The 27031-nt window shown below is 42.1% G+C and overlaps 3 protein-coding genes across 3 annotated transcripts in view; 1 reads left to right on the top strand and 2 right to left on the bottom strand.

Moving 5' to 3' along the window:
* LOC111603128 overlaps window positions 1-27031 on the top strand; it is a 109322-nt gene that overhangs the window by 70355 nt on the left and 11936 nt on the right. The gene's annotated exons all lie outside the window — the stretch shown is intronic.
* On the bottom strand, window positions 3621-5530 carry LOC111603126 (farnesol dehydrogenase). Its single transcript, XM_023320600.2, has 2 exons — window positions 4958-5530; window positions 3621-4736 (listed from the first exon to the last, which is right to left on the bottom strand). The coding sequence occupies exons 1-2, from the start codon at window positions 5528-5530 to the stop codon at window positions 4560-4562; spliced, it is 750 nt and encodes a 249-aa protein (XP_023176368.1). The 3' UTR covers window positions 3621-4559.
* LOC111603127 lies at window positions 17605-18498 on the bottom strand. Its single transcript, XM_023320601.2, has 2 exons — window positions 18460-18498; window positions 17605-18196 (listed from the first exon to the last, which is right to left on the bottom strand). Exon 2 carries the CDS (start codon window positions 18182-18184, stop codon window positions 17681-17683), a length of 504 nt encoding a protein of 167 aa, XP_023176369.1. The 5' UTR covers window positions 18185-18196; window positions 18460-18498; the 3' UTR covers window positions 17605-17680.

Genomic DNA, 27031 nt, shown 5'->3' with positions numbered 1-27031 from the left:
ATGAAATTTCTTTACAATCAACTGGAAACCCTGGCGGATGTTAATCTGATCAGCCAGCAGCCAGTGGCCAACAGCCAGCAGCCAGCAGCTAGTTTACTTGAGTTAATCAAAGCTTATAGGTATATATAGACTTAATGCCTTAATTAACACTTTCAATATATGCAATATTTCAATTAACAAGCAATTAGCAAAGAAGCTAAGTATATATAAGTTATATATAAGCTAGCTGTTCATAAACCAATTAGAGAGTGCAAAATTCTTATCACAATTGTGACTGAGCTGAGTGGGCTCTGGGCCTACTAGTATGATAAGCTCTTAAGAGCAGACTCAAGGGCCTCTAGCCGTGGCTACATCTTGGCTACATCACTGGCCACATCTTGGTATAAGTCCCCTTAAAATTGATCAACAAACTATGCTGCATAAAAAGTTCTTGGAAAATATATATTTTTGGCACAAGAATTTGAATAGTGAGTCAGTCGTCAAGGCTTCGGTAGTTGGTTGGCATGCCATTGCCATTGGCATTGACATTTAAGTGGCGATTATCAATGTGGCTGTGTCTTTGTGGTCCAATGGCATCACGTTAAAATATCGTATGCTAAATGTGCATATATTTTGGCAAATTTTCTGCCAACTGCTGCGTCCCTTGAGCTTTTTTGCTTTCGTTTTCGACTCAAGTCAAAAGTAGCGTATTCAAAAATTCCCATATCTAATCAGTCAAGTGCTCATTTCTAAAGCAAAGCCCCTATGGAAAGTGCCTATGCATAAACATCTCCTTCAGGCCAACCACAGTGCCCATCGACCCATCGACCCATCGAGCCATCGAGCCATCGGCCCATCTCTCGGCTGCTCCTGCCGCTGCTGCTGTCATGTAGTGTGCTAAAAGCATATTAAGTTGGTAAACAAATTTTTTGAGCGCACAAAGCAATTGCATACCCTGCTGCATCTGTGCGGCTGATAACCAGCAGAAAGATGCTCCAGAGGCCATGCTCCGATGGTATCTAAGTGCTCAAGTTAAGCATTATTCGGCTCAGGGCAATAAGACGGCAGCTAATGCCGTTTGGCACAATTGACAAGAGCTTTAACATTCAGTTGTGTGAAAAGTGAACTTTATATTGAAAAATTGAAGCAAGTTTAAAGAGCATATCTAGCGTCGGCTTGTGTGCGTGCTGAAGAGCTTCTGTTTTTGGCATACAAATTTCATTTTCGTTTATTATTTATTTATTAAGTTTTTTGATTTTTATTTTCTCTTGTTATTTTTTTTTTTGTTTTCTTTAATTCTGTTCACATTGCCAAGTGCACAGGTGGCGTTGTTCCCCTTTCTAAAGGCTCTCATACCTGGCTGACAAAGCACATTTCATGTGTGTGTGGTTGTTGGTGTGTGTCTGTGTTGTTGCATGCTCTGTTGTCATTCGGTAGTTAGATGTCGATACCAGGAGCAGCAAACATTAGTGAACTACAGCTACACTGGCTCGGCTCCAGCTGCCGTCCAAATTGCCTAAAAACGCCTTTGTACAGGCCTAAAGCGAGCCAACAAACCTCACCCTGCGCCACACCCACACGCACACGCACAGATTTGGTACACAAACTATACAAAATTATCCACCGGATTTTGTGTGCAGCCCGAGGCTACAGACAACGCTTGACCACATGCATACGGGCGGCCATAAGCCAAACAAAGTCCTCTACAAAGGTCGAGGCGAGGCGAGGCATTGCTAGGACACTTCTAGCCTAAGTAATTCATATCCAACGTCTACCAAAAAGAAAAGGCAATGTCAGCCTCATATATGAATATGAATATATATACATATATATATATATGAATATGAATCGTATGTGCTTTCCTTTGATTTGCACAGATTTTTTGATTTTGCTTTTAAGCTCGCAAATTGAATGAAAATGCTACGAAACACAATGCATTTTGCATTAATTATTTCATTAAATTATGTTTCTGAACTTGTGAAGTCAACAAAGTTAAAGAAGTGTCTATTATTTGTATATAAGTCCTAACAAGCTTTATTTTGTGAAATGAGTTTCGAAAAGGCAAGCGCGCCAGAGGCCCACATGTTGCCCAAAATGTTTAATTCATATAATTTCTAATTTATTGCCCAGAAGTGCTGTAATAAATCCTAATTGGCCCACGCTGCGACTTGTAAAAGAAACTTTTGACTCGTGTTCTAATTTCTGTTTTGAAAAATAAAAAGAATTTTCTTTTGGCTCAGCAAGAATTCATGGCAAAAATGTTGCCAAAAAGTTGCAACTTAACTTCTTTAATTTATTTGAAATCAAATGAAAACTTTCGTAGAATTCTCTTCAATTTATTGTCAAATTACGCAAAATATTTCCATATTAATTTGAAATTAGAATGTGCAATAAATTGAGAATATTGCCCAAAGCTTGGTGCTGAGTTTAGTTGCATGTGTGTGTGTTTGTGGGTGTGTCTGCCACTGTGTGCTTAGAGCTGCTGCTGCACACTCATCCCGATGTGTTGAATGCAATTTTTTTGTTTTTGTTTTTTGTTTTTGTTGCAAAAGGAAGGGGAAGTGCGCTGTGTTGTTGCCAAAAGTTTGTCCTATATGACATTTGTCATAAATTTAATTAAAACAAAATGCCGGAAATAAGTGAAGTGAAGTGCAAAGCTGCGGCTGACAAAACTTGTCTAACTGGGTGCCTGACGGGCGCATAGACAGCGGCAGGAGCAGAGGCGGCAGGGCGACCAAGCGGTCTGGCAGACAGACAGCTGCCTCATGGGGTTTAAAACAACGCAGCTGCCAAGTTGTAGGCAGTATGCCCTGCCCCATATTCAGCTTGAACATATCACAAACACACGCACACACACAAAAGCTGCTCATGTGGGTGTTGTGAGCAGCAACGCAGAAAAAAGGATTGCTATGCGCTGTCATTAAAAGGTTTGAAAAAAGTTTGCGTTTTCCGCTGTAGCCAAAGAATTTGTATGGCAACCGAGCAAAAGCTGACAAAAAGGAGCAGAAAAAAAAAAATAGGAAAATAAAGAAAACACGAGCAGAAAGCAGCGAGTGGTGCTGGATTGTCCAACAACGCTTTGCACGCAAAACAAACCTTTGGCGAAATGCGCGCGCTGGATTGGGAGTGGCAAACGGGGACTCAGGGCCAAGATCTGAACTTTGTGCCGCTAATGTTGCAATTTCGTTAATTAAACAACATTTTGTTGCTGTTGTTTTCGTTCGAACATAGCTTCAGGCCTGAGTAGCGAATCGTGTTGGTATCTGGCTTCAATTTTGCAAGCTCCTGTGGCGCGAAATTGGCAGAGTTCCATCTCGGCGCATTCAATTTGATGGTTTTGCAATTGAATAAGGTATTCGACTCGATAAGTGAACTAACTCATTAAAGAATACCATCATATTAACTATACGCATAGTATACGAAATCTGAATATCAATTTATATCAAGAATGTTAATGCTTCGCTCTTATGAAAACATTTATATATATGTATATATATAAAATATTTTTATCCTTAAAATGTGTTTTTTTTTAATGAGAAGCGGTTTTAAAGTGCGGCTCTTCAGATTTACCAACTATTTGCAGTTATTTTTGTGGCTTTACATTCAGATCCAGCTGATTAACAGCTCTCGAAGTGCACCCTCATTCTTGGTTACGAAAATTTATTCAATTTAATTGGCCTGGCGCATTACACTGCATATTAAGTATACGCAGGGCTGGGACATACACAATTCTACCAGATCTCTATTAAAAGTAAAAAGCAATTACAATTTAAATGATATGCTTACCCGCAATTAATAACAAACTAACATTTCGTGTAGCCAAACACTGCATATTAAGTATACGCATTGGCAAAGACCTTAGTCAATCGTCTTGTGCTTTGCTCATTGGTGTTGCGTAGGCAATTTCATTGCTTTCTATAAACTTTCACATAGAAAAAGTTGGAAGTTTAGCCATAGACAACGGAAATGTTCTAATGAACTCGTTAAAGTGTTCGCTGCGCATTGCTGGCGTTTGGCTCGCCGACGGACACGCGCTGGGTGCAGCGAGTCAATTATTTATGGAGAACCTTTCTGAATATTTAACATGTGCTGCTAACAAGTGAATGCTATAACTCTTGGCCAGGCTAATTGAAGTATCGATTGGTCGCGTATTAAAAATGACTAACCGCAAGGTGCTTGAGTGGGGCAAGCAGGTGGCAGGGGTCTTGCGGCTGCAACAACTGTGCCGCAGTCAGTTATTAATGTATGAAACTGAATTATTTATTCGACGCTGTTGTTGTTAAACTCTAACGGGCAATAATAACATCAACAACAATAATCATAACAATTACAATAAAAATGAAATGTACTCCGACTCAGCCCCACGTCCAGCCCGACGCAAACAAGAATGGCTCAAGGCACACAAACAAATAAGCTGAGCGAGTGTGAGTGGAGTGTGTGTGTGTACATGTGTGTGTGTGTGTGTGCATTGAGTTGTCAAGTTCATTTGATTGTTATTAGGTGTTGATTACATAGCCCAAACAACAACTGCAGCAACAACTTAGAGCACGTGCGTACTTCATATCAGCTGATAAGCGCTATCAGTACCATTCGCCAACCGCACGCAGCGTTATCTCCTGCACCTGAGTATGCGGCGGAGTTGAGAGCGCATAGAGCACCGCCTGGGCCACATCGTTCGCCTGCAAGATGACATCGCCCAGCTGCGCCTTAGTATCGTCTGGCACTATCTCCGTGGATACCCAGCCGGGATTGATGCTCTGCGAATGGAAAATAAATATATTTATTTATTTATTTAACCAAACGAAAACTTTCACTATGATGATGACAAGACCAGGCCGATGTGTGTGTGTAACTGCTGATTAAGCAGTTCTCTCTTCAGATAAGATCTGCTAGTAAGGCCTTGGCCACAGTGATAATTCGAGTTGAAGTGAAAACTTTCCTGAGCTAAGCTAACGCCTGTTGCTGCTGCTGAACTTACCGTTGTCTTGATTTTCAACTTCTGTGTGATGAGCTCCTGTCGGCAAATCTCGTGCACGGCGGTTAGTGCAAATTTGCTGGGCGTATAGATGTTGAGGCTGGGATCTTCGTGGCCAGGATTGTAGCCGGCCAGGCCAGCGGTGCTGTTGATGAAGAACAAATGGCCGGCCATTTGGCGGCGACGCATGCTGCTGGCCGCCAGCTTGGTGCAGTAGATGCTGCCCATTAGATTGGTCTGGAGCACATCGGTGATGTCCTTGGTGGGCATGTCCAGCAGATGGCCATCGCGCAAGATGCCCGCATTGTTGATCAGCACATCGATGCCGCCCAGCTGCTGTTCGATCCACTCGAAGGCGCTGTTCACCTGCGTCTCCGCAGAGACGTCGCAGGTGCGCTGATGGAAGCGCGCCTGCTGATCCTTGGGCAGTGACTGACGCAGCTGCTCCAGGCGCTCGGTGCGACGTGCCAGGCCAACGACCTGCAAGCCGGCGGCGACCAAGATCTTGGCGCAGGCAGCACCAATGCCCGAGCTGGCGCCCGTTACGACCGCAACACGATTCTGCCACCGATCCATATTCGACAACTGAGTGAATGAGTTGATGCGCCGGCCGAGCGAGCTATTTATACAGAGAGCCAGCGAGAGACAGAGAGACAGAGAGAGAGAGAGAGAGAGCAGCTGCTTATCATTCGCTCACATTCATATGCCTATCGCTTCAGCTGGCTCTCTCGCTGCATGGTCTGACGTGTCGCTCGCTCACTGCTCTGCTCTGCGAAACAGGCCACCTCACAACAGCTGTTCCTAGGTTCGGGTTCACTGCGCCGATCCGGCTGGAGGGCTTGTTTGTTTGTTTGCTAGCTCTGCGCTGCTATCAGCTCACTCCGTCCGGCTGCTGATAAGTTCCCCCAAATAGGCTAAGGGTGCCATAAAGAGTCAACGATACTTTTTACATTTAGCAGTATTTTGTACGCATAAGAAGTCAGCTTAACTTGATACAATGAGAAACTTTTCGCTGCTTAAATTGTTGAATGTTTCGCTTTGGCAAACATAACAGAATTTTATTAAAATTTTAGTTTCACATATGTTTGCGCAGTCTTAAAAAAGTTTTGGCTTCACTTTGGCTTTCGAGTTAAGGTCGACTTTTAAATTAGCTGCTTGGCAAATGGGTTAATAAGGCTGCAGGCAATATAACCACACGGATACAAACAGCTGGGCATGTATACATATATGAATATGTATGGGCTATTAAAAAAAGCCAACGTGCAGTGCTGTTAAACGACGCCTCAATTTATGCCCAGCCCACACACACACACACAGACACACACCTAAGTACACCTACTGCAACAACTACAGCCATATGTACACACTTCAAATGGTATATGGCAGCCATATGTTGTCGGAGGATCTGCTTGGGTCTTTCTGCTTTATCGCCGTTTTTCCTTTTTTATGGAACGCTCGTAACATTCAAGAGATGCTTAAATGGGAAACAATAAAAGCTCGATGTGCAGAGGAGTGTGTGTGTGGGTGTGTGTAGGTGTGTTTGGGTGTGTGGAGTGGTGTATGGACACAGCTTAAAGGGTTGATGAAATGTGCAGCCGAAGCGGGCCCAAGCACTTGGCTCTAGCTTAAGGCCAAATGGGTGCAGCTTCACACGAGTTTCTAACGAGCAGCCCGTTTTTTATGCACATTCCCACCTTCCTTCTCTCTCTTTCTCTCATTCTCTCTCTGCCTGTCTGCTTTTCGCTGTCTCTGTGGCGAGCTGCAAGTGTTGCAACATGTGGCAAGTGTGTGGTCATGTTCATCAAATCACGACCGTCACTTGGCAGCACTTTATCATGCAATTACAAGTGCGAAACGCTTCGCAGGCGGCACTTAAAAAAAGTGTTCGTTACACCCGCACGCCAACAACAGCAACAGCAACAGCAACAGCAACAGCAACAAGAATGGCAACTGGGAAAAGAAGAGGAAGAACATACAACAACAATGGCAATATTCTTGGCATATCGATACACAAATTGCTTTACATTCTATCAATCATGCTGCCCCATCTGATTAACACTTGGCATACCCAAGCGTTCCATTGTTCTGGCTGCCCGTATAGAAGATAGAGAGAAGACGGAAGGCAAAACAAGCTTACTTCACTAAGCCGCAGCTGACATACTCTCATCGGTACAAGCAACGAGCTGAATGAGGCTTATAACAGCTGATTGGAGTCGACTTAACTCTCTATTATGGCAGCCGATGCGAAAGCAGATCCATGGAGAGCGGTCACATAGTCAACGCGGGCCCGTTGTATAGCGTCGGCTCGTGTGGCTGGACCCAATTGATAGGACCATTGATTGGTAGAGTATTCAAAATGTGTCCCGCCAAGCTGGGCTCATCAATAATTTGATGGCAATTTCTCGCATCTCATATTGATGCATGGCAATTTGTATGGATTTTCCAGGTATTTCACCTAAAGACAAACGAATCGCCCAAGATGCGAACTGTGCCAGCTTCCACTAGCTCACCTGTCCACCTGCCCACCTGTCCACGTGTCCGCCTTTGGCTCCAGCGGCTGTCACGCGTACAACGTTTGTTCCTCTCTTTGCTTATTTTTTGCCTTCTCTTTTTTTTTGCCTTATTCTTCTTTTGTCTTAACGGCTTCTTGTTGGCGTTGCTAAACGTGTCAATAGACCTGTGCTTAAGTACGGCATCGGCCCTGCCCCGGCCCTCCCCGACCCGTCAGACGCTCTGCATACAACTTATTCCCTGCTTCTTCTTCTTCCCCTTCATTTTCTTTTTTGCATACTTAAAGGCACCCACTAAAAAATAACAGAAAATCTGAAGCCTCCGGCAGCGATTCTCTAAAGAAAACGTGAAAACGTCGCATGTGGGCGAACGGCAGGTGTGTGGTCTGGGCCAGGTTGGTTGGTTCAGTAGCTACCTAAACTGTGCTTTGTCTGTTATTTTTAGCTTAACTCATATTATTTTATTTTATACTATTTGGTTTTCATTTATTTGCATGCCACACACACACGCACACCGAAACTCTCATGCACTTCCACACGAGCCAAAGAAAACAACAAAAATTGACAACGGCAAATAGAACAAAAACATTTTGACAGCACAGCAGAGCGGCAGAAGGACAGAGATAGCGGAAGGTAGAGAAAGAGAGAGTGAGTGTAATAGAGAAATAAATTATGCGAAATATCAAGAGTGAGAGTTCGAGACAAGGAGCGTTGGAACGAGCTTCAGCAAGTGAGAAATAGAGTACAAATCCCATCTAAACGATGCTGAGACACACTTCAAAGGGACTGTGGAAGACAGAGAATCGAAGTTCATGTATTTAAGCTGAGCTATGAATATGGAGGAAGTTAAAGCTGTCACAGAATGGCATGGAAAGATATGTGAAGCGAGCTCAATAGGAAAATAAATTGAAAAATTTATAAAAAAAACAAAGTAAAGTAAATATAAATTTGATATCTAAGTTACGGAATCCCTTGCAAATGACAACAATTTAACAAAGTTCAAGCTATTGCTAGAGCTAAAATTAGAATTGACAACTAGATGCCGAACAATGTGAAAAATAAATCATGATTAAAGTTTAATAAACCTTCTATTAGCTAGTTGTGCGGTTAGACCAACTTTTAATATGGGATGAAAACAATTTAGTGCATGCCACATGTGTGTGCGTGCGTGTGTTTGTTTGTGGTGCAGCTAGAATCTACATAAATTAGTTGGGGCCCAGGTACGAGGCAGGCGATGGCGTAATTTTATGTAAATTTCATTTAAAAACTGTTCTACAAATGCAAAACAATCAACAGCAACAATAACAAGTCGCATGTGGCATGTGGCATGCGGCATGCGGCATACGCCATGCGGCGACATGTGAGACACGCGCTTATATACAAGCAAAATAAACTGGGCCTGTGCTTGTGTTAACCTGGTAGTTATTAGCTGTGGTCGGCTCTGTGTGTGTGGGTGTGTGGGAGTGTGTGCTTGGCTCTATGAATGTGTGTAATTGCCAGCTTACATCTGTTTATCAACTGTGCCTATGCAGAGCACAATTAAAATCACTTGTCCTTTCTTCTCACTCCCACTCTCTCTCTCTCTCTCTCTCTATTTGTGCCTCTCTTTCATTTAATAAATTTTGCTTTTTGCTACACTTTGCACTCATTTTCAATATACGTTCAGACAATCCACAAGAGTTGTCTCTGCTTCTTCTCTGGCTCTTGCTGCTGTTTCCTCTCTCCCCCTCTCCCTACCCCTCTCTCTCTGTCTATCACTTTCTTGCCATCTTTCACAGTCTTGTCTCGTTGAATCGTTGAGATTGTTGCTAATATCGCAATTTGTTGTTGCACTGCCAGCAGCCATTGGCCTGGCTTCATTAACATCTTCGGCATTCGCATTCATTTCGCCAAGACGCTGACAGGACGTCAACGCTTAGCCCAGCAGTAGAACGATAATATCCTGGCACTGACAACAAGCAACAGCAAGCAATGAGCGCCGCATGCAATCCAAATATTTCAAATGCTCGATACAAATAGTTAAATTTACATTTGCCCTCCTCCCTCATGCTGCTCGGCCTTGTGTACACCAGCTGCTTCATCATTTTATTCGAGAATTAGACATTATTACTTTTCCTCGAATCAACTTGTCGATGCCAACCGTCTCAGCTAGTTTCTCGTTCTATGGCTTCAGTTCCATTCGATTTTCACCATGGAAATAAACTATTCATAATTTTTTTTTGCGAACTTTTGCCTCTGTTTTTGCAGCGTGCACTGCTCGCGGCATTTTGTTTTTCAATTTCTGAGTTTTCTTATACTCTTTGTATCAAGCACTAATATTAAATTCCATTAGTTCTGTTGAATGTGCTCTTCGCTGGAAAGCAAAAAGATTGTAAAGGCTTAGGCATTTTAAAAATAGAGTCGAACTCGTCGAACTACTGTGAATGCGACTTATTTTCCATTCTATATTATTTATTATATTCTATTTTTCTTGACCACTATGTGAAAATACTTTATTGGCCACTCTTATGGTCCGGTCTGCTGGTCTGCTGGTCTATAAGCCTCTCTGTTCGTAGTGTATTGACGGCTTGAGTTGACCTAAACTTTTGATTGACAACTCAACAATTGGGGGAGGCGAATAACTAGCTAGAATTATTAGGCTGTTGTTGCATTCCGCCATAGATATACCTTTGAATGTAACTGCTTTTGAGCCACGAATGCACAGCTCTTAAGTTAAATTGAAGCTTCAGTTAAGGACGGCCACATCGCATACTCCACTGACTTCTTGCTTGCATTTTCTATCGGCTGCTGAGCTACAAGTAAATATTGTTACATTTGATGACTGAGGAGTCGAACGGAATGCTTTCGCGTCCGGGTCGACCTTTGCCGTCTCCATTTTGAGGACCAACAAAGCTTGCACTTGCAGTACTTAAGTGTAAATTGTTGAAAAGGTTGCTGCGGATGGCATTGCGGGAAGGAAGTATTTAAAGCCAACAGCAGCGAAAAGAAAACCAGTTATAAAGCAGGTGAAATGCGAACAACAGTAACAATGTGAGCTGCAGCAGAAGCACCAGTAGGAGCATCAGTCGAAGGAGCTGCTCATAAAAGAGGCAACAAATTTTTTAAAAGCGCCGCGTAGTTACTTTTCCCTACTGCTACTTGTGCTTCTTATACATATTCCGTTTTCTTCTTGCTGACAATACAATGTGGCAGCCGGAGGGATTGATGGGCATAATGGCAGCAGCATGGGCAGATAAAGTGTGCGCGTGTGTGTGGGAGGTGTGGTGACATGGGGGCGTGGAGGCGTGTGGGCGTGTGGACGTGGGGGCGTGCAGTGTTCTTTTTTCGAATTGTTGTTCTTGGCTGTTTGCCATTTGTTACGCATACAAAGCGGCCATCATTTGGTGCTTTAGTTTACAGGATCTATAAAATTATTACAAATGGGGCGAACAGCGGCAACAATGTAAGTTAGCCACGCCGACACCACGCACTGCTGACCCTTCGGTAATGAAGTAAAACGAAGCCAACAATAACAGGGAAATCGCTTTCACCGGATGAGATCATAAAAATGAATTTACCCCCGCCCCCAGTGTTGTCCTTGGCTGTTTGTTGTTGTTTTTCTTCACTCCGTCATTCCAGAGATCTCATTACATAAAAAAACAATGTTCAAATTCTCATTCAACATGCAATCAGAAATTAAGCATACATTTCCAGGAATGTACGAATTTCAAATGCACTTTTGGCCTGGTTGGTTTCTGTTAAAAGCATAAAATAAACTTATTGTACAGCTCTTGACATATTCCACTTACATATAAAATGCTCGAAAAGTTAACAAACCTAATTTACCTGACTCAAATATCAGATTTGTTGTTGGTGTTGCTTTTTTTACACACGGTTTGCATAGAGTGGATAAATTAGCCATTGGGGAATTAACATGCTTAAACGAAGTTATTTTTTTTGTTTAATACAGGTCGTTAATATCTGTTGGCAGCCCCATTAACTGTTTCATATTTATGCGCAATTGAATGTGGCAGACACACACACATAGAGAGAAAGAGAGAGAGAGAGAATAAGTTAGGGCACTTAATGAATTTGTGGCCAGAACATGGCAGCTCGACTAAGTTGCCGCAGAGCGGAGCGCCAAAGCGTATATCACTGCCAGCTAAAAAGCTAATCAGCTATTAGTGCGCCACACAAAATATTGCACATACGCCCCCAAGGCGTGCAGGGGCAGAGACAAGCGTGTGTGCTTCATTTGCCCACACGAACCGAATCTACTTTGCTTGAACTGTGGGCTTGGCACTTTTTACACTTAACTCAATTTGCTGGGCCGCATAAAGTAAGCCAAGCCCTGTGCACTGGCCGTGCTGGAGTGGGCCGCGTCCAGTGGGCAGATCTGCTGCTGGCAGCTTTCCTTGGCCAGTTGGCACCTTGATGGCGGCGCATGGGTCGGGTGCAGAAATGCCAAGGGATCTGCTGCCCGTACGGCAAAGGTATAGAAAATTATTGCTCAACGGAAAACAATTATTTCGTGCCGGTTTCTGGCATACTATTAAACGGAGACCGGCCCAGTGGGGCCGAATGGGGCGTGCAACTTCTACAATCAGGGCTCACAGGAGTTCGTTTGTGTGTGTGTGTGTGTGTGTGTGCCGCCGTGTCGTGTAATCTAAATATTGCCGTGACTCGCTGCACTGCTGGCTGGCTGCTTGCTATTAAATTGCATTTGCCTGGGGGCAGCTATTTGGGTTATCGACACGGCTGACTCGCCAACTTGGCTAGCTAAAAACTAATGGAAAGAAATACTTTATACATATCTATATATACATCAATATGTACATAGAAATATAATAATATATATATATGTATATAGATATATCTAAATGCAATTTGTAGCTTCGTTTGCTCGATTGCTAGTGCTTTATATGCCATGTCTGCTCCTACCTCCTTCCCACCCACTCTGTCTCAGTCTGTGTGTGTGCGTGTGAATCTCATCAAACATATCCATGTCATTGAACCTAAGTAATAAAGTCAAGAGCTAGTCAGCGCCAGTTGAATTAGGTGCTAAGGAATCAATTGCGCTGATGGCATACAAATTGTGTATCGCAGAAGTTTGAGAAAATCGTATAAATTTCATTTGAGTAAATAAGCTTAAATCGAGAGCTGAATACGATTTAGCCATATAGCATATGGAGGCATAGAGCATACATTAGCTTGCTTACCTTCAACAACTAGCATATCGCATAGAAAATATCAGCAGGAGTCGAGGCAATTATGTGGTGAGGCTATTTAATCTTCGTTAAATGGAATATAGGACTTCTTGTATTTTTATACGGTTTATAGTGATTTAGTTTGGCTGGGCCTCTACTGGCTGCCAAGCCGTTGGCCACATGGCGTATGTGTGATATTTGGTAATGGCCTGTAATTAAGCATCACGTTCCTCCGCCCGGCTGCCTGGCAAATGTTCTTGTTGTTGGCAACGCCTGCGAGCGGCTTCCGTTTGTTGTTTGGCTGCGAAACATGAAACTCTAATTACCAGGAAAAGAGGCTACCCGAAAAAGAAACACGGAACAGGAACAACAACAACAACAGCAAAAAAGAAGAAGAAAAGATGAATAAAAATAAAAATAAATAAAAAACATATGTGTGTTTATATGTGAGTGTGTGTGTGTGTAGGTAACACACACAGACAAACACACGCACTCACACCTGTTCGGGATTCCTGAGGCCAAGCACGTGGGTCGTCATTATGCAAACGGAACGACGCAAAATGTGAAGAGGAGTCGGGGCGAGCGGGGTGGCAGCTAAGTAGGAACAGTTGTATTTGATCCGGGTGGCCGCCAGACACTTGTCGTGGATGTGGGTCTGTTCAATTATATGGCTCAGCTTGTCATTATAATTTCCCTAATGTTCGGTCAGCAAATGTCCTTGGGCAGGTGTGGGTAGCTGAATAAAAAGTATGGATAGATCGTTGCGGTTGTTCTGGGGTGGCTGCTGATATTATTTTGCCATAAGCACCCACTCGTAAATGTTTAATGTGCAGTTAGTTTGCCCCACTAATGCTTAATGACGGCCAAATTGTCGGCGATGCGTGTGCGTGAAAGGGTTGAGAGGCCTGCCATAAAAAATGCAATAGGTAAATTAGAAACGCCTAATGATTGCCTGCTGGGCGAATGGTTCTTCTGTGCGTTTCTTTGTGGGCGTGGCTGTACAATTATGTGTGCCATTTGTTAGCTGCTTATAGAAATATGTGCCATTTGGCCACACTCAAACGAAATTGTTCATGAGTGCAGAAGCATGCGAGGGCTTTGGCTTGAATTTGTTAAGGCGAAGTCTTCTTACCACGAATCGGCTTTAGCCACAAGCGTATTAGAGCAGCTATGCTGCAGCTAGTTAACTAGACTTAGCCCTGCAGCTACGACACATGTTCGGCTTCCATTTAAGGCTTAAACAATTAGCACTCGCTTCACCATTAATATTAACTTCAGCTGTAAAATTGTTCTGACATTTTGCATTTGCATTCTGCTTTACTTGTCGTGTAAATACATTTCCACCGAACGTACGGACGCTGTAATTCGCTTTACACAGAATTATACATTAAGTTCATTTATAAATATAAATACATTTCACCTCTGTCAACTTCCTGGAAATTAGCGACCACTGACGACCAGAACACCATGTGAATTGCAAGTCTTTTGTTAGCCATTTTCACAGAAAACATAGCAAAATATGATAAAGCGGAAAAATAAAATCTGTTTCATTTACTGCTTAGTTCCTAGTGGCTTTCTGGACGTGGGCGTCATTAATGTTGTGCTCCTGTAATCCATTCGCCTGCCTTTGTTCTATATCTCTCTGTGCATGCGTGGGTGTTAATGTGTGTGTGTGTGAGTGGTTTATGCTCTGCTGATTTATTTGCACATTTCACAACTGCATTTAGCTTATATTTCTAACTAAACCTAAAGCTTCTTTTAGTTTACGTATTTCAATTGAATCATTTTCCTCATTATAGTTAAGTTGTACCTTTCGGATACTTCATCTGGTTGGCAAGTACACAACAGAGTGAAGTAGACTCAGCTAAATGGTTAGTTCCACTTATTAGTTCAGGCATTCCTGCACTTACAGGGTATCTGGCAGTGATGCCAACTGAAGTTGCCATTTCCATTTGATTGCGCCGGAACTCCTGGGCACGGCATGTACAGAGAGCTGTAAAAAATCTGCTGCACGCTTTTAGGCAGGGGCGTATGCTAAATAGTTGTTTGTTTGCTTTTGTTGTTGCTGGTTGTTGCTGGTTGTTAGTGCTGTTATCTGTCAGCGGGTGGAGGCACTGCGCAGTGCCAAGAGTCAGCAGCCAATGCGAGAGGAATTCTGCGTTGCATTTGCGTAGGACACAAGGCAAATAAAAAAAAAATGTTTATAAAACAATAGCAAAAAACGGGGAAAAATATTTGCGTGTGGCAAATGCAAGAGCGAGAGAGAGAGAGAGAGATAGTGAGAGTGGGGGCTAGAGACAGGGAGAGACGGAACAGCAAATGAAAAGCTCTGCGTGGGCCACTTCTGATTCATTCAGACAAACTGTAAACACACTCGAGACTTCAAAGCGAAATCGAATTAGCTGCAAAATTCTTGGGGCACAGGAATTTTTTGTGCTTTTTTTTTGGTTTTTTATTTCAGTCTTGAAAAAACTTGTTGTGAGTCTCGATATGTAAAAAGCGTTTTTGCTACTGACACTTTACACGTCCAGTCTGTAGCTCAAATAAAATTCATATTGTGCATCTGTTGAGGACATGAACGAGGAACACTAAAAATTTGATGCATTCCTTTGTGGCTACTGCTGTGGCCCCAACACAATATCCGTACGGATTGATTGAGCTCTGCGATTTATTCGGTCGTCTGTTCACCTGCAGCTACCGGCCACGGCTAGTTGTCATGGCAACTGCGTGATGCAGACACAGCGAGAGCTCAAAATCATTGTAGAGCTTAAATAACTCTGGCGTTTGTGGCCGATACTCAGCTGGCAAAATTTAAGCAAAATTTCAATTTGATTGCATCGATGTATATGCCTTAGTTGAACGGCTCGGCTAATAGCTAAGCTTAATACACTTCTTTACTTGGTTGTGGATTAGACTCGACTGCCCCTGCCAGTGGCTACAGAGACAAATGTACCTGCGCTTGCCTCACTCTCTCCTCGGGGCCTGTGCCGTCACGTTACATTGATACAGCCGACTCTATATTTATGTATATAAATTTCTATATGCTGGCACGTATTTTTATCTTGACTTTGCCCAAATGGGCGTGGCTTTGGCGGCGGCTTGAGTCGCTTAGCTTTGTGGCTTGCATGCAAATTTTATGTTTTAATAACAAGTCTCTGGCATGCAAGCGGCGCATATTTTATGCCAATTGCCGTGCCACGCTCCGGGCCAAAAAAAAAAAAAGGGAGAAGAAGCAGAAGTGGAAGGAAGGCTGAAAAAAAGAAGAAAGGAAAAAATAAAGGCACAGCAGCAGCAGTACGCCCACTACCACGCCCACAGACAGCTACCACTTTGGCCTAAGGGATTTCGTTTTGTCTTCGCTTTTGGGTTTTACCTGCGTGCCTGTGTGTGTGTGTGAGTATGTGTGTGCCCCAAAGCTGCTTATTTTTTAACCAAGCTCTCTGCCCTGTAAATCAGTCACGCCCATATTTGCTTAACCGTAAACACACCTGCCAACCGCTGCCCTCTCGCCCAGCTCTCGCACTGGGTTAGAAAATATTTTTCTTGGCTTTTTGCTAATTGAGTTTTATTTGCTTCGCATTGTTGCAAAATTTCCAAGTAATATTTAAAATTTTATTAAATATTACTTGTATTACTATATATATATGCGTGTATATGCATGTTTGATCTCTATATATACACCTTTAGACCATGCAAATTGTGCGCTGCGTGTCGCATGCGAGTCAAATGTAAATGCAAATGCAAATGCGAATGCGAATGCGAATGCTAATGCAAATGCAAATGCTGCATAAAATATGATTGCCACAATTATTCGTGTCCAGCGAGCGACAATGTTGCAAGTGCCACATTCGTCGTCAGGCATTGTGATTGCCGTGCGGCGTGCCGCTCGTTGTCGCACAATGGACTGTGTCAACTGTTGAGCTGCTCGGCTGCTCGTGCTTGACAATTGCTAGAGTTAAGTCCGCTTTCCTTTTAATAATGCACACTTACTTATTCAAAAGTATTAAGAGCAGGCAGCTGAAGCAGGAGAGAGAATGAGTGAGGAAGACTACAATGACTTTAACACTAGTAGTTTGAGGTGTTTGTCAACACTGCTTCTTATAGCCGAGTCGATCTGAGTTTATAAAGGGTGTTTTTTTTTGAAGCTACTTAAGTTTCAATCATAATAAAATAATGAAATTGATTTTTATTACCAAGAAAACAAGGTTTATGGGATCGAATATTTCGTGGCACTAATGTTTAAATTGCACTTGGGTCATGTGGCTGCCACGGTTGGTGCATGTTGTCACAAATATAAACTCAAATAAACGCAAATGATAAGTTTGATGAATAGAACGTTTATATTGATAACAATTTTTAATAATTTGCTAGCGCTACTTTATTGCAAGGCCATTATTTCATTATAAATGTCGAGCTAAATTCAACAAAAAGCAACTATCAGCTGATAACTGTGTTGTCAAATAAGGCAGTGTTGCCAATATAAAGTTGTGTGCCTCTAAAACAAACAGCCTATGGTCCAGCAGCAGACTGCCTTTGATTAATCTAGTTAGTTAAAAATAATGAGCTTATCAAGCTTGATATAGACTTTAGCCTTTAGGCCAGCTGTCCATCGTCCTTGATCAATCATTTTTTGTATATTTCAATGTTTCATTCAAGCTAAGTTCAAATTAAATTCTTATCTTTATGAATGATATAATGATGTTTTTTTATTTCATAACTTTTACAGCTGTTTTACTATGTTTCTGCTCACTGTGCAGCGCTTTGAGATTTGTGCTTTCATTTCCGACTTGGCTCTTATCAATTGTTCTCGTTTTATTTCGCACTGGATTTTGAATATTTTTGCTGACGTGTGGCACGCACACGCAGGTGGCACAACCTTCCACAGACCAACCAAGCAGCCAACTTACATTGCACTTGATTTTTTCTTTATATTTTTTTTATTTTATTTTGCGCTGTTTTTATTTAGCTGCAGCTTAGGAACTAGTGAAAAAAAAAAAAAACAAAAAAAAGTTATTCAACTTCTTGAACGGTCAACAGTTCTTGAGAATGGTGGTGTTGACCTCGTAGTGGCAAATTGCCTCTTTACTGCTGTTTTTGGGATTCAGGGAGTAGACGGTGCCGATCACCGAATAGATCGCATTCGGCTGATACATGAACTTCAGTATCGAAGTGTCGGGCGGCACCTGGATGATGTTCATCATGTAGGTGCCGCGCTTGAGGGGGCAGTCAAGACTCATGTTGCTGCCGCCGCCCGATAATATCAACTTGGCGGCATTGTTCCAGGCGGTAACGCGTCGTATATATTTCCAAAACTCGCACGTCTTGATCGAAGAATTATAGATAGTACGTGCCATATCAGATCGTATTCCGTTGCGCCGCTTGTTCGGATTTTGGAGGATAACCAGATGCCATATCGGTATGGCCACTTCCTTGTGCACAATTGTGACCGATGACAATGAATTGTTGCGAATATGCAATTTCATAAACAGCCTATAGTTGGGCGTGTCCCAGCTGCTAAAGTTTAGCGGCTTCATGAAGTAACAGTACTGACCGTGGAAGAGAGATGGAAAAGGAAGCAAAGTATCAATTGCAAACTGAACTGAATTCGAACATAGAAACAAATTAAAGTGAAATCTTGAGATATTCTAATAACAGTATTAAGGAATTTTTTATATATATGTATAAAGCTTTCAGTTTTTTATACTCTGATCACATTATGCCAATCGTGTCCTGACTGAAGGCAGGTTCCGTTGGTTGACCAACTTAGATTTTTCGCTGCACTTTCGTTTGCTCAATCCGTAAGACTCACCTGGTGGGCCAGCTGGACGATGGCGAGCAGTAGCAGGGATCGCAGCACACGTCTATTGCAGTTCATAGTGTACCACAAAATGTTCGAATTTGCAATCGGATCAGTTGCCGCTGAGTCTAATGTGTATTTAAGTGATTTTTGATGCCGTTAATTATATGAAATTCAATGTTCTCGCAACGCTTTAATGTCTCACTCGTCATGACAACAGCAACTAAAAAAATAAATAAAATCATTCTATACAAATCGACCATGTAAAATAGCAGCTTTGTAAAATGTAATTATAACATTTGACCTCTCATAGAATGCCCCAAAAACATACATGACGACAGATCTCGCTGGCAGATTTAGCATGGGCTTTATTTACTTGGGTCCTCAGTCAACAACAACCACAACAGCAACAACAATCATAATAATCAGATTCAAGCTGTTAACAACATTTTAGGCCTTTCGGAAGTGGGCACGAGGCAATGGAAATTTGTTTGCTTATCAACATCATCATCATTAGAGCGGCTTTACAGTTGTGCAACAGTAATTGTTAAACTTTTATTGTTGATTTAGCTAATTAGCTTTCGGATAGCTGGCTGGCTGACTGGCTAGCTGGCGCATCTCAAACATGTATCCGTAGCAGTTACAGATTTTTCACACACACACATACACATACATATATCCGTTATGTTTTATCCGGTTTCCGGTTTTCCATTTGTACTGCTGCCTTCCAACTTGGCTCGAGCATGCAAAGTGTCGGCTGCTGTGACACCGCAACAAAAGCAAGCAACAACAGCCGCAACAACCATAACAACAATGACCGCTTCCAGCTATCCAATGTCCTTTGTTGACTGACGCACACACACACACACACACATACATTTCTATTCGTACATACGCACATTCCGCTTCGCTTCAATTCTCATATTTACTTACGGGTTATTTTCCAGCAAATATTTGCATTGCTTACCCACAGCGTCTATAACATTGGCTTTTCACAATTTACATTTTGCCCATTTCCACGCTCTTTACCATTTTCTACTTTCCCACTTTTGCTAGCCTACTTTGCGGCTGTCTCCAGAGCTTGTTGTTAGCTTTTCGCGTTTATCAGTTGCACAACAACAATTACGTGTGTCTCTTACACACCCCACACGCCCCTGCCAGCCCGTGTTTGATTTATAATACAAAGCAACATCATAAAACTGCTTCACTCAATTTTCAATTTTCACCCACACACACACTCACAGGCGTGTGTAAGCGAGATAGAGCACGCCACACTGTTTTCTATACCCACTTGCTACAATGGCAGCCAATGCAAATGGCCGTCGTGTCGTTTGTCTGTTGGTTGTCTGGTTGTCTGGTTGTTAGGTTCTCTGGTTCTCTGGTTGTCTGGTTTGTTGGCCCAGATGATTGGACTCTGCTCTTATTGTTGCTATAGCTGTTGTTGCCTCCGCTGCTGCTGCTGCTGCTGCTTTGCGTAACTTGGTTTTTGGCTTGGGTTACTTTAGCCATTTGTTTTGTTGCCCTTGCTACAATTTTGTGCCAAAGAGTTGAGCGACTTGCGAGACTTCTGCTGAAAATTGCAAATATCATAAAAGAAAAATTGAATCATATTAATTCTGCTGGCAAAAGCTTTTACTATGTCTGCGCTCTGTTCCCTTCTAGTGCTTCTTCTAGCCGAAGCCCGCACGCAATGCAATCATAGCTTTCAGATGCTTTAAGAGAGATTGTCTCAGAAGCTTTTAAAGTTACCTAACTCTAAGCAGTACGTCTTCAATTGGCTAAAGATAAACTTAGCTGGAGCATATCTGCACTTTTTATGCTAATATCACAATCTGTGAGAATTACTCAAATATTTTCTGTATTCATGCTAAATAAAGTAGAGTTTCTCCAGTGTGAACTTAGCTCAAGTCACATCTAGCTAGGATTATATGTTGTTGCCATCTCTCTCTGCCTAGTTCTTTCTATCTCTCTTCGTTTTGCTTTGGTTTTTCTAGTCTATTACTTGATTTCTGTGGTCTACAGCTTTATCAGAGTCGCGCGCACAGCTGCCACCCCGAGCGCCATTCATTTTGGAGTGTAAAATTTATCTATTTGGGTTGCTTTTATTTCGGATTTTGGCTGTTCGTTGTCTTTGTGTTGCGTTGCCGTCATTTTTGATTTGTTTCAATAAGCTTTTATGGGCTTTTAGTTGGTCGATTGGTGGCTCAAATTGTTGTTATGTGTTTGTTTTGTTGATTTCGCCTTCGCTTCGGCCAACAATTTGTCAACCGAGCAGGCGGCAACGGCAAACGATGTCAATATATTCAGTATTCCATTTGTGTGTATCGAGCCAATGGGGGCCAATGCGCCCAAAAGTATGCCACATAAGTGCCAACCTTAATGCACATTTCGTTCGCCTGAGAGCTGAGGACCGACTCCCCTTCACTGGCTGTTCGCCGCTCGCTGCCTAGCATGGGGGCCTTGAACGTTTTATGATTGCACTTTTCAGCAATAAAATAAAGCATTCGCTTGCACTGGCACACACACTCACACGCACACACACACAGCTGCTTACGTCGTCGCCACCATCAGCAGCAGCCGCAGGCAATGAGACTTGACACCAATCCTGAAACTTTAATAACCTCAGACAGTGCGCTGCCCAGCGCACATGCAATAAAACGTCTGCTGGCTCATAAAAACCAACCTACTAATGCTCCTACCTCATACATATAAGATACAGCCACACAACCCCTGCCAGCTGCATGAATACAAATTCAAGTAAGTCTGCTCTAGACGCGACTGTCTGCTGATATTGCTACTCTTTGCTTGATTTTTATGATTTGAAATTAGTTTTTGTTCACGCATCGATATGAAGTAACCCAAAATATCAAAATAGCTGTCTCTAATAGTCTCACACTCTCCGGGCAACAGAATGTTTATATTAGAGCGTGTTGCATGCCACAATCACTTACCAGTTGTAGGTAGCCAGCAGGAAAGGGTATTAGAGAGCAACAGCATTTGGAGTCTTTGGGGTGGCACTGTCAGCTGTCAGCGCGTCGCCATTGCAGCTCATAAACATGAGGGTCGTCGTCTATATGGAGCAACAGCCATCCGGCCACCCAGCCATCCAGGAGCTAGCCGAGCACATCTACCGCAGCTCTCCCTCGTAACCACTCAGTGTGTCAGCGAGTGCTGGCTTGTTACCCTCAGGGCGGGCTGTCAGTTGTTGTTTGGACCATCGCGTCATATTTATTTCCAGTCATACGAATGCCTTGACATTGCCTGCATAATTGTTCAAGCGTATCGGACGTGTTCTCCCATCCAGTATCGCTGCACAAATCGCAATTTCTTATATTTTATAGATGCATTAAAGTGCGAAATGTCAATTGGATGCGAGAGCTCACATAGATTGCATCGTTAAGTCTAGTTTGTCGCTATCATACTTTGTCAATTGCAAATGTTACGAGCTTTAAGTGTCGGCGATACTTTGTCAGCTCTGTAATGACGCAGTATTTTTCAATGTAATTTTTGAAATTGATTTTCGGAACACTTTGCAATTGCCTGGCTAAGTGCGAGCTTCAGGCAGCATTGGCTCAAGCCAAGCGTTTAATTGCATATGTGCAGGGCCAATGATTGCCCAGTCTAGTTGGTCCTGCTATTATCCCATCATTGGCCTGGCCGTATGCTACATACATATACGCTCACACACACACATATATCTATATACATGTATTTAAATATGTATATGTCTGAATATCACGCATTCGCCACGTACGCCACTTCATTACATCAGCCTGTTATTGTTATGGCTGCTGCTGCTGCTGCTGCTGTTGTAGTTGCTGTTGCTGTTGCTGGCGCTGTTTTTCTTGTTGCTGCTGTTGTTAAATTCCCGCGTTGCCGTCAAGACAAAACATGGCCCATCAATCTCTGACAGTGCCTATGCAAAATTCGCCTTGCGTGCGCGTGTCCGTGTGTGTCTGGCTGTGCCGCCTTCAGTTTCCCCTGGGGGCAGCGCATAGGGCACTCGTAAATTTCATTTAATCACTCGAACCTTCGACTTTGATGTAGTACGTAAAAATATTAAAGTCCAAACTGTCGGACTGTCGGCCATTTAATGGCCTGGCCCTTTGCCACGAGGCTGGCTAGCCTGCATAGCCAGGACCCGAGTGAGCCGCACAATTTATTGGTCCTGCTCATGAGCCAGGTGAAAAATTGGGTCAGCACTGTGGCAGCATTGCTACAGTTGAGCCTCGTCCACTCCACATTGCTGCCGCCCACAAGGTCAAATCCGACTCCCAGCTCTCAGAGGCTGCCTGCGTCGCCTGGCCTGTCCTGGCTGGCCTGCTGCCAGTTGCCAGTTGCCTGTTGCGAGTGCAAATTTATGTTGAGATTAATTGCAACAGCCATTGCAAAATGTGGCAGCAGGCAACAACTTTAATTAGTAACAAACGTCAACAGGTCTGTGGCAAAAAAAAATTGAGTGGTTGGAGGTGGGAGGGGATAAAACATGCCACCGCCTTCACGACCTGAACGAACCTCACGGCTGGTAAATGAAGCATTCAGGTTGAATTTTCCATCGCACAGCATTCGCAATTTGCAATTCGTTTCCATAAATTGCCCATTGAAATGAAAATCGCTGCAGTTGCATTGATCAATATGTTATGAGTGCGTGGGAGCCTTGAAAGTAGATTAATTTCGCACGCTTCATGTACAGCAAATGCAATAAGCATCATCCGAGCTCAAGCGATACACCAGCTTTAACATATGCCAAGTGCTCCACACTTAGCATTGCCATTACCTTCAATCAACCCGAGGCGCGGCAAAATCTATAAACTTGAAAAAGAAACCAAAGCAAAACCCGGCAAACCGGCAGCTACAATAAATTTCTGCTGCACTCAAATCGAGACGCAGCAAATTGGAAAATCTGAGCGCATTTATTATGAAGCCCAGCTCCAGGAATCAAGTCAAGCTCTTTTGCTTTATAGCTTCAATTTCTACACTTCTTAGTGAACCCAACTGCGCTCAACTGAATTGATAGGCAGCTGGCATCGGAGCAGAGCCCACTAGAATGAAACATAAGAGAAATGCTCAGCTAACAGATACTCTGCAGCCCAGTCTCTATGTGTCCATTTGCCCCTCTCGCTTGAGTGCCTATCTAGCCTGTCTCCAAAGTCTGTCAAATCTGCATAAAGTGCTCGTCTGACATTAAAAACTAATTTCTTCATTGATAGGCGTTTAATGCCTGCTAACTGAAGTTCGCAAAACAAACCAATTGGAAAATTTAAGAAACACATGTGTCCCTTTGGCTAGTGCCTAACACAGTCGGACAGTTGCCTTTCCACTCAATTTCATTCATATTTCAAAGCCTTCAATTATTCAAGCACTCAAATGCTTCCCTCTCTCTCTTTCTCTCTCTCTCTCTCTGGCACAGACGTAATGCTGTGTTTATTACAAAATTGGTCTGAAATTTCCCGTTTGTATAGATAACATACGGCGACGTGCAATGCATATCAAGTATCCTGCTTTAATTGTGATTGTTATCGATTTGCGTGCCGTGCCAGCTGCAAAGAGAACGAAAAATGTCTATAGGAAATGTCTTTCTTTATTATACAGATTTGGGGCCAGCTTTCAGCATAGCTGCCATTTGAGTTAAGCTGCTGACCAAGGCTTTCGCCCATAGTTTTTCCAATTACTGGCCTGCCACGCCCACAAGCAGTATGGAAAGATATACCAACAAAATAGGGAAAACAAAGAGAAAACAACAAACAAAACTATTGCCAAACAAATTGTGTATAAATTGAAAGTTTGCCCACCTTTTTTTCCCGTGTACCAATTTATTGAAGTATTTTATTTCAGCTGCAATTTCTCGGTTCGCCTGCAACAAAAAAAAAAAAAAAAAAAAAAAACAAAAATAAATACGAACAATGCAGCCATAAATCCATTTAAAATGTGCATAAATCTGAAGAAAAGTTTACGAAATGCAGACTGAAAGACGAGAAAGTCGAGAGCACAGCCGTAGGAAAAAACTTTTAATCAGTCGCCATCGCAGTAGCGCAGCAGCAGTGCTGGCAAGTGCTGCGCGCTAAATGTTCTGCCTCCCCAACACTGGGTCGCATCTAATTTGCCATTAGATTGGGTCCGCAGCATCTTCGGCCACTTGATTATGCGCTCAAACTGTTGTTTATGTTTATGGAAATCATTTCGCCACTCTCCAGCGGCTGCCACATGCCACATGCCACACTGTGTCTACACTAGTGTGGCCCTTCGGCAGACTTATCCTCATTTCATGGACTTAATTGTGGACTTTGACTTTGTTAGTTTTGCACGCCCACACTAGACGCTGTTCATTCATATGTACATAGCTAACAAGCATGCTTATGTATGTATGTATTACTTAATACATATACTAGCTCCTTAACATTCTTTAAAAATGTAAAATTTTTAATAGCTGCGCTTCATCAGGCTAGTGCAGCCTTCGCGTTCTACGTCTCTGTTAAATATTTTCTAGATCATTCGAGCTTTTGTCTTAGAATTTTTACTCTATTAAGCTCAGTTTTATTCTTCTTCAAATAAAAAAAAATCGCTCTCTATAAGTTTTGGAAATATTTCTTAAAAAATTTTTTAAAAATCTCACAAAAAATTTAGCGAACAGCGCTATTTATGATTGTCTCATTTAGTTCAATATTTCTATTGGCTTCAGTCATTTTATTCAATATTATTAACACTTTTAAGCCAGGGAATGGATTACCAAAGTTTGATTCCACTTGTGAAGATATTTATATAAATTATTTCTATTGTGGCCTCAGACTGAGATATTATTATAAATTGATTTAATTGATGCATTGGACTGAGATATTTATATAAATTAATTTATTTGAAGTCTCAGACTTATGCTGATTTTATATTTTGATTGATTTTCTTTCCTTGTGTATATAAGAATCAGAAGTAGGCGTGGTATTTCCCATAAACTATATAAACTTGATTGGATCATCATCTTCCAAATTCAACTGCTCCTCTTACTCTTACTCCGTCTCCTTTAATCCCTTTAATTTTTTTTTTTTTTTATTTTCAAATAATAATTCAGTTTTCCGTAAATTCGATTTAAAAATGATTCTGAGTTTCATCTGTGAGCAAATTACACTCTCAATATTGAGTCTTATATCTTAATTTCACGAGTTTTACATTTCATTGTTTTAGATGTTTCCTATTTTAACGTTCACATTTGACTTGTTGCTGCTGAGCTGGCTTTTTAGCTTCTTCCAATATTCAGCCAAACCTCGAATGCCTCAATGTTTCTTAAACTCTACTCTAGAGACAGCCCAAAGCCTTCATTACTCATAAATCAATCAGCGAACAAGTTTATATGGAATTTCTTGAAGATACATATAGATTTTTCTCAGTGTAACTGTTGAACTATATACCCAACAAAAGATCTGAGCAATATCAAAAGAACTTCAATATCAACTAACTATGAGCTCTCAAAGTCAAACGCAAAGTTGAGCAAAATGTATAAAATTATTAAAATTCACACACACATACATAAAAGTATAGAATATTTATATGAATGTATGGAAAAGTTGTTTAAATATTTGTGATACAACAGCTCCATTGCAAGCAGAGCTCCCAGCAGACAGCTCATTATTATTACACTATAAAACAGCTGTGTGTGTGTTCATGTGTGTGTTTGTGTGTGCCATTGTATTGCTAGTTCTTTTGTTGCTTAAAGGAAAAAGTGCCTGTTGCTGATTGCATTTAAAGTTTTACTTTCCAATAGATATTACAATGAAGAACAGCTCATTGTTGGCATGAGCCATGATTACATGAATTGATTTTTGCTACCCAAATCCATTTTCAATATCTGGATTTCGGCTATGGCTTTTGTTTTTGCTGTCAGCTTAAACCAAGTGGAGGTGCACTGGCCCGCATTTGGGAGTTAATTCATTTGATTTGCAGCCGGACGTGCCCACGTGCACTAATGAGAAAGTCCACAGAGTTGACCAATTAGGAGCCGTCGTGGCTACAACCCGTTAACAAGCTCGATTTCTATGCGTTTCATACAATGTCGTTGCTTAGCAATTCGTGGAAAAGCCCAGGCCTGAGGAAACTCGAGCCTCAATGTCGCTGGCTACTCTGAATAGGAATTATGTGGAAGCGCTCAGGGTACCCATTGAGTGGACGTTAAGCGGAATCATATTATGTTAGTCGTAAGCCTTTTAAAGCTTATTATTGAACTGCTGCCTTTGCCTGAAAATCTAAAGCCTCAATCATTGAATTATTTTGCCAGCCAGCTAATGAGCAGCAGCAGTCAAAGTGAAAGCAAACTTCTTAAGACTTAAGCTTTGCACAATCAAAACTTGAAGTTGGCACTGGACGTTATCCTTGCACTTAGCACTTTGTAGCTTCGGGGCTTTCGTTGTTGTTGTCAAATGAATGCAATTGACTAGATGAGGCATAGCCGCTGTACTCAATAAAATACACAAAATAGAAATTTTGGATTCTATGATATTTGTGCTCTCAGCTATTCCGACATCTTGCCAAATTCATTATTTGTCAGGATCACGCGCACAAGCACTAAAAACCCACTTTAAAAAAAGAAGAGGAGAAA

The sequence above is a fragment of the Drosophila hydei genome, unplaced genomic scaffold (assembly GCF_003285905.1).
Source record: "Drosophila hydei strain 15085-1641.00,03,60 unplaced genomic scaffold, DhydRS2 tig00000211-arrow-pilon, whole genome shotgun sequence".
NCBI classification, from domain to species: Eukaryota; Metazoa; Arthropoda; class Insecta; order Diptera; family Drosophilidae; genus Drosophila; species Drosophila hydei.
Note: the sequence above shows the minus strand (reverse complement) of the source record. Positions and strands in the feature narration are given on the sequence as shown.

Coding starts and splice junctions, on each gene's coding strand:
- LOC111603126 (XM_023320600.2), bottom strand. CDS start 5,530: ATGGATCGGTGGCAGAATCGTGTTGCGGTCGTAACGGGCGCCAGCTCG. Junction 4,737..4,957: donor AGTTGAAAATCAAGACAACG/GTAAGTTCAGCA, acceptor TTCCATTCGCAG/AGCATCAATCCCGGCTGGGT.
- LOC111603127 (XM_023320601.2), bottom strand. CDS start 18,184: ATGAAGCCGCTAAACTTTAGCAGCTGGGACACGCCCAACTATAGGCTG.